The following is an 8,361-nucleotide window of genomic DNA, read 5'->3' on the forward strand; positions in this document are numbered from 1 at the left end:
GAAGCAGCTGGTGGATGTTTAAGTATTTTCTCATTGGTGTAAATGCACCCGTGATCTAATTTGGACCAACAGTGTCAGGGTGTTTATTGATTGGTTCTAAATTTTCTCTGATTAGGTAATGTAAACAGTAACAAAGCATTTTCTGATTGGCTGCTGGGAAACTTGAAGTCAGTGAAAATAAATAAGCCCTTTGCAGGATAGACACATTTGAAGTAGGATTGTTTTTTGATTATATGATTTTTTTCCATGGGATGTGGGTGTCACTGAGGAGCATTTGTTGCCCATCCCTAATTGTCCTTTAGCTAAATGGCTTGCTGGGCAATTTCCAAGGGCAGATAACAGTCAACTACATTGCTGTGCGGTTTGAAGTCACATTTTGATTTGATTTATTATTGTCACATGTATTAACATACAGTGAAAATGATTGTTTCTTTCGCGCTATACAGACAAGAGATACCTTTCATAGAGAAGGAAACGAGAGAGTGCAGAATGTAGTGTTCCAGTCATAGCTAGGGTGTAGAGAAAGATCAACTTCGTGCAAGTTAAGTCCATTCAAAAGTCTGACAGCAGCAGGGAAGAAGCTGTTCTTGAGTCGGTTGGTACGTGACCTCAGACTTTTGTATCTTTTTCCCGACGGAAGAAGGTGGAAGAGAGTATGTCCGGGGTGCGTGGGGTCCTTAATTATGCTGGCTGCTTTGCCGAGGCAGCGGGAAGTGTAGACAGAGTCAATGGATGGGAGGCTAGTTTGCGCGATGGATTGGGCTACATTCACGACCTTTTGGACATGTAGGCCAAATCGGGTAAGGACGGCAGATTTCCTTCCCTGAAGGACATCAGCGAACCAGATGGGTTTTGGCAGCAATCGATGATAGTTTCATGGTCACCCCATTACCGAGACCGTTTATATTTATAGATCAAAACATTTTAAAGATTTTTCTCTCTCTTTGTTTAGGCTGAAATCCCTTCGCATGAAACAAACCTGCACTACCTCAACCTTGCAGTCCAGGCCTGTTTAGATAAGCCAAAGAGTTGCTCCGCCAAGGGCGGAAATCCATCAGCGCCCGGTTCATCTGCCTTTTCTAAGAAAAGGAAATGTGGTTCAGGCGAAGGAGCAGAGCACTCTGCAACTACAGATGCTGTGAGGAACCTTGAAGGACCTAAATCCGCCCTTGCCACCAGCATTCCTTTTGGGCCTAACCTAGTCCCTGTTGCCCAAGAAACAGCTGCTGCAGCCCAACACGCAGTATCCAGAGTCCCTGAGGGTGATGATGTCTCTCTGACCAATACCCTGGAAGCTAACCATAGCAGCGGAAGAATGGACTGTAATCCCGAACCCCCTGGTACTGCGAGAACTGTGATATCCACTGATGAGTTGCTGAACTGTTTGGTCCACCCTGCTGTGATCAGCCTAATGACTAAGATTCTGCTAGACAGGCACTGCTCTCATTAGTCAGATGAGAGCATTAATGCCCTTTTGATTTTATTTTTTTAAGTGTGGAAATAAATCATTCCTAAAAGGAAGAGTCGTAACTCGATTTATCAGTAATATTAAAAATATTATGCAGTCATAAGAAATGGGAGCTGGAGTAAGCCATAAGGATCCTGGAGCCCTTTTCCACCATTCAATAAGATCATGGCTGATCTTCTAGTTCCACTTTGTTGCCCTATCCCTACATCTCTTATTGATCTGTTTTGAATATATATTCAGTGGCATTCCTCAGGGATCAGTGCTGGGACCTTTTGCTGTTTGTAATATATATAAATGATTTGAAGGAAATTGCAATTTGTTTGATCAGTAAGTTTGCAGACGACACAAAGGTTGGTGGAATTGCAGGTAGCGATGAGGACCATCAGAGGATGTAGCAGGATACAGATCGGTTGGAGACTTGGGCGGAGAGATGGCAGATGGAGTTTAATCCAGACAAATGTGAGGTAAATACAGATGGGAAATATGCAGTAAATGACAGAACCCAAAAGAGTATTGATAGGCAGAGGGATCTGGGTGTACAGGTACACAGGTCTGACAGTGGCAACCCAGGTGGAGAAGGTAGTCAAGAAGGCATACGGCATGCTTGCCTTCATCAGCCAGGGCATTGAGTTTAAAAATTGGCAAGTCATATTGCAGTTTTATAGAACCTTAGTTAGGCCGCACTTGGAATATGGTGTTCAGTTCTGGTCGCCACACTACCAGAAGGATGTGGAGGCTTTGGAGAGGGTACAGAAAAGATTTACCAGGATGTTGCCTGGTATGGAAGGCATTAGCTATGAGGAGAGGTTGGAGAAACTTGGTTTGTTCTCTCTGGAACAACGGAGATTGAGGGGCGACCTGATAGAAGTCTACAGGATTATGAGAGGCATGGACAGAGTGGATAGTCAGAAGCTTTTTCCCAGGGTGGAAGAGTCAATTACGAGGGGGCACAGGTTTAAGGTGCGAGGGGCAAGGTTTAAAGGAGATGTATGAGGCAAATCTTTTACACAGAGTGTGGTGGGTGCCTGGAACTCACTGCCGGGGGAGGTAGTGGAAGTGGATACAATAGTGAGTTTTAAGGGGCGTCTGGACAAATACATGAATAGGATGGGAATAAAGGGATATGGTCCGCAGAAGGGTAGGGGCTTTTAGTGCAGTCGGGCAGCATGGTTGGTGCAGGCTTGGAGGGCTGAAGGGCCTCTTTCTGTGCTGTAATTTTCTTAGTTCTTTGACTGAGCAGAAAAAATTCCAAGGATTCACTGTCCTCAAAATGAAACAGTTTCTCCTTACCTCAAACTGAGTGGCCTACCATGACCCTTTGTTCTAGATCTACTTGGCTGCAAACATTACCTCTGTTGTCACAGTCTTTGGTCACATTTTTCTGACAGCATTCACCATTAGAAATTGCTATGTCAACGGTCACAATGTATTTAAAGACTTTGGCTGCTGGCTATCTCTGTGGAGTGCCTTGTTTCACCTTCTTGTATGTATAAAAATACTTATTTACCAACTGATTTTAGAGAATGCTTAACAGGAGCAATAATATTTTAAAATGGTCATCTCTCATTCTATGTTTATTAGTTTGACATTAGAATTTCTGATTTTCCCAGATTGATAGATATTTTGTTTTTATTCGTTCATCGATGTGGACATTGCCAGCTTGGCTAGCATTTGTTCCTCATCCCTAATTGCCCTTGAACTTTCAGAGGACAATCATCGATGTGGGCCTGGGGTCACATGTAGGCCTGACCGGTAAGGACGGCAGATTTCCTTTTCTAAAGGACATTAGACAATTGACAACGGATTCAAGGTCATTATTAGACTCTCAATTCAATTTTTTAATTGAATTCAAATTTCAACACCTGCCATGTTGGGGTTTGAATCCAGGTCCCCAGAGCGTTACCCTGGGTCTCTGGATTACGAGTCCAGTGACAGTACCACTGCACCATTGCCTAAACATAAACCAAAATAAGACATTGAAACAGATCATCCTCTGGCTGAAACAATATTATCAGAAGCTTGACATGCCATTTGATATCCTGTGGTTCTGATTAGAACAAGTTAAGATGCATGAATAATATTTTTTTTGCAAACATTTTAAAGAATTTGCCCAGTAGTCCTAGGACCATGCATGTTAATCACTCTAAGATCCTTCATAGAAATCATAGAAACCCTACAGTGCAGAAGGAGGCCATTCGGCCCATCGAGTCTGCACCGACCACAATCCCACCCAGGCCCTACCCCCACATATTTACCCGCTAATCCCTCTAACCTACGCATTTTAGGATTCTAAGGGGCAATTTTTAACCTGACCAATCAACCTAACCCGCACATCTTTGGACTGTGGGAGGAAACCGGAGCACCCGGAGGAAACCCACGCAGACACGAGGAGAACATGCAAACTCCACACAGACAGTGACCTGAGCCGGGAATCGAACCCAGGACCCTGGAGCTGTGAAGCAGCAGTGCTAACCACTGCGCTACCGTGCCGCCCACCACAAAATAAACCCAAGCCTCCTTTATCAGCATTTTTCAAACCTGCAGCGTCTACCATCTAGAAAGACAAGGGCACCAGGTGCTTGAGGGTGCCATCACCTGCAAATTCCCCACCAAGCCATACACCATTCTGGCTTGGAATTATGTCACTGTTCCTTCTCTGTCGCTGGAACTCCCTTCCTAACAGCACTGTGGGTGTACCTACACCACATGGACTACAGCAGTTCCAGAAAACAGCTCGCCACCACCTCTGCATGGGCGATTAGGGAAGGAAAACTAATGCCAGTCTTGTCAGTGACACCCCACATCCCATGAAACAATAAAAACACTCCATGTGGATTTTGATGCAAGTAAAAATCTGCTCTTAAAACTGAGATTCCCATAAATGAAGGAACTCTATTGGACTCAGAATTTGGTTGACCAGCTTGAGGTAACCTTGTTACTTTTAACATGAGCAGTGCCTTAATTCCAGACCGACAATCCTTCTTGATTTTTGCACTCCTCCAATTCTAATCTCTTGTGCTTCCCCCACTTCCTTTGCAGCACCATAGAAATCATAGAAACCCTACAGTGCAGAAGGAGGCCATTCGGCCCATCGAGTCTGCACCGACCACAATCCACCCAGGCCCTACCCCCACATATTTACCCGCTAATCCCTCTAACCTACACATCCCAGGACTCTAAGGGACAATTTTTAACCTGGCCAATCAACCTAACCCGCACATCTTTGGACTGTGGGAGGAAACCGGAGCACCCGGAGGAAACCCACGCAGACACGAGGAGAATGTGCAAACTCCACACAGACAGTGACCCGAGCCGGGAATCGAACCCGGGACCCTGGAGCTGTGAAGCAGCATCTGTGCCTTGACCCACCGAATCCATGTACTGAAATTGGCTTCAGGACCTCTCTATGTCTCTTTGTTTGAGTTGCTCCTGAATTTACGAAAAGTCACCTCCAAATATCTTTTCCTTTTGACTTGGTGCCAGCTCTTGTCTGTTTATGCTCTTGTGTAGCACCCACAAGGTGTTTTACTGCAAGGTGCTACAAAAATGCAAGATGTTATTACTGCATTGTGGAATATTAGTAAAAGACAACTGAAAAATGACTGTCACTTGCTCTTGTTTATTGATATTTGTTGGGAAAATCAAAATGGCTGCTTGTTCTGTATGTAAAGCAATGCATCGCTGTGATTAGTCACATGATGTGCTGTGATGTCGCCAGAGGCATTCGCGGGTTTTGATCTCTCTTCCATGTTGGACTTCAATCAGGCAATGCCTTATAAATGAATGTGTTTCTGTGGGGACTCTGTGTTGAGTTGGTTCAAAAACCACAGGTGTGGCACATATCATCAGCATCTTGTTAATACTACTGGTCAAAACATCTCAGGCATAACACCTATTATATAAAGACTGGCAGCGAAGAGGTTTTTCAGATGGATTTTCAACCAAAGTCCAGTTTTAAGCAAAACTGGTGACCAAGAAGGTTTACCAGAAAGATCTTCAATGAAAATCCAGGTTGATTGGCCATGCTAAATTGACCCTAGTGTCAGGAGGATTAGCAGGGTTAATGTGTGGGGTTACGGGAATAGAATCTGGGTGGGATTGTGGTCGGTGCAGACTCGATGGGCCGAATGGCCTCCTTCGGTGCTGTAGCGATTCTATGAAAGATAAAACTGGTGACAGGAAAGCAAAACTGGCGAGCGAATAGGTTTCCGACCAGATTCTGGAGTGTTTTCCTTCAACTGGAGCCTCGACGTTGAGAAAAAAAAAATTCAGCAACTTGACTCTTAAAATAAGTCGACGCAGTGACAAAACATTGTTGAAAAAAAGTACAAAACTGTGGCTGAAAGAAAATGTTTACTTAGCGTTTTGAAGCTGACTTCCAGGCTGTGGGAACCTTGCACGTGGCAGGCTATAACAATGGAGACCCTCGCATAGAGAGGGACTCTGAATTCTTCAAGGGAGGCGGCTACTCCAAAACAAAATAAAAGAATTACAATTAAAACCACCTTTGCTGAGTAAAAATTTTTAAAATATTTTTTCCCAAACTACAGATGAAACTAAAACAAAACAAATAATACAAATTAATAAGGAAGAGTAAAAAGAAATGAGAGGAGGAAAAGTTAAAGAAAGTACTATGAATTAATAACCAGTAACTGCAATAGCCGTGCCAGAAAGGCATTCGAAGAAAATGTGGAAACATGGAATACTCACAAAGTGAGATTTCAATGTTATCTGGCTGCGAACGAGATACCAGATAAATTTAAAAGTTGCTTTCCTAAGCATTGTAGGGTATTAAACCTTTATATTGCGACAGAGCCTTGCCCATCCTGGGAAACCTAATGGAAAACAAAATACAAGGAACTGACCAAGATTCTCTAAATTAATTTCTCTTCTAAACCATTAATAATTGTTGAGAGATTCCAATTTCATCGATGGAGACAAAAAGAGGGCAAAAATACATCGCAATTCGTTGCAACGCTGAGAAGGTTAGTGAAAAACTGCGAGCTTGCCTTGACCCTTGAAGACACTCTCTTTTGTGGACTTGGAAATGAAGCAATTTTAAGACGATTGCGCACCAAAAGCGCTTTAAGACTGAAGCTTGCGGTGTCCATGGAATTGGCCGCAGAAGAATTGGTGCTGGAGCCAAAGTGCACATGATGGGAATGGACAGGAAGAAATCTCTTAAAATGCAAGCATGACATAAGTGTGCTCAAGTGGGGCCACATGAATATTGGATTAGAGAAAATAAATGTAGAAGCTGTGGCAAGAAAGGCAGCATAACAAAGGCGTGTTGGACATGACAGACTTCTCCAACCCTGAAGGTGTGCAAATGCAAGACACGATCTAAAGGGTTTTACCAAATATCTGATGAGGGCAAATACTTCCAAGATGATACTGGACTAGGAAAGATCCAAGAAAATGGATCTAGAAAGAGAATTCCTAAAGGTTCTGGGTTTATCCAAAGTTAGACGGACAAGAAATAAAAATGGAAGTAGATACGGGAGCTGCTGTATCACTTCTCCCAGAAAACATACATATTCTGAAGCTTAAACACTTACCACTAAAACCTTCAAACGTAATCCTGAAACTTATACCGAGGGGATAGTCCCGCTGAAGGGGATATATCATGGTTTCAGTTGAAGCTAATGGGTAACCAGCAGAATTGCCTCCATACATAGTAAAGAGAAACTTTCCTGGACTCTTTGGAAAGCATAGTTACACAAAGTCAAGCTAAGCTGCTGGGCAATTAACCAATTGGTTGACAGCAAGAACACGCTACCAAGACTTCTGTAGAAGTACAGTAAGGTGTTCGAGAATACTCTAGAATCCATGACTGGAGTGGAGACAAAGCTCAAGATCAAACCTGAAAGCAATGCTCGATACTTCAAGACAAGAACTGTGCCTTATGCAATTAAACCAAAGGTAGAAGTGGAACTAGAGAAACTAATCAAGGATGGAGTGACTGAACCTGTAATGGTGACCGATTGGGCAACTCCAATCATCCCAGTTATCAAATCTGATGGTTTTGTACATTTCTGCGGGGACTTTAAGAAGCCGATTAAATCCACTACTGTTTGTCGATCAGTACCCTTTACCACTAATCAAGGACCTATTTGCTGGACTGGGTGGTTGTCAGCAGCTCAGCAGGATAGACTTGTTCCAAGCATATCTCCAGATGAGGCTGGGAACTGAATCGCAACCACTGCTAATGATTTGTACCCACAAGGGATTGTTCCAGTATAAGCACCTACCATTCGGAATAATATTGGCACTGGCCATATTCCAGAAATCAATGGACCTAGTCCTTTTATGACCTTAATGGTGTCCAGTGCTAATTGGATGACATTCTAATCACAGGCAGAACTGAATAGGAACATTTACAAAACAGAGGAAACACTGGAGTGTCCAGAGAAATAGAACTTCTGTGTGAAGGAAGAAAAATGTGAATTTTTCAAGTCATCCATCAGTTAGTCAGGTCACGTAATAGATGATTTTGATTTGATTTGATTTATTATTGTCACATGTATTAACATAGTGAAAAGTATTGTTTCTTGCGCGCTACACAGGCAAAGCATACCATTCATAGAGAAAGAAACGAGAGTGCAGAATGTAATGTTACAGTCATAGCTAGGGTGTAGAGAAAGATTAACTTAATGCAAGGTAGGTCCATTCAAAAGACTGACAGCAGCAGGGAAGAAGCTGTTCTTGAGTTGGTTGGTACGTGACCTCACACTTTTGCATCTTTTTCCCGACGGAAGAAGGTGGAAGAGAGAATGTCTGGGGTGCATAGGGTCCTTAATTATGCTGGCTGCTTTTCCGAGGTAGCGGGAAGTGTAGACAAAGTTAATGGATGGGGGGGCTGGTTTGCGTGATGGATTGGGCTACATTCACGA

The 8,361-nt window shown here is 43.2% G+C and overlaps 1 protein-coding gene across 6 annotated transcripts in view; it reads left to right on the top strand.

Annotated features, from left to right (window-relative positions):
- The window catches only part of hspbap1 (hspb associated protein 1), a 90,960-nt gene extending 87,346 nt beyond the window's left edge, over positions 1 to 3,614 (top strand). For all 6 annotated transcript variants that reach the window (XM_078227883.1, XM_078227886.1, XM_078227887.1 and 3 more), the window contains one exon: positions 953 to 3,614. In XM_078227883.1, coding sequence (XP_078084009.1) covers positions 953 to 1,450 — 498 coding nt within the window. In that variant the 3' untranslated portion in view covers positions 1,451 to 3,614. The remainder of the gene's footprint in view (positions 1 to 952) is intronic.
- The last annotated feature ends 4,747 nt before the right edge of the window (positions 3,615 to 8,361 follow it).

The sequence above is a fragment of the Mustelus asterias genome, chromosome 14, assembly GCF_964213995.1.
Source record: "Mustelus asterias chromosome 14, sMusAst1.hap1.1, whole genome shotgun sequence".
NCBI classification, from domain to species: domain Eukaryota; kingdom Metazoa; phylum Chordata; class Chondrichthyes; order Carcharhiniformes; family Triakidae; genus Mustelus; species Mustelus asterias.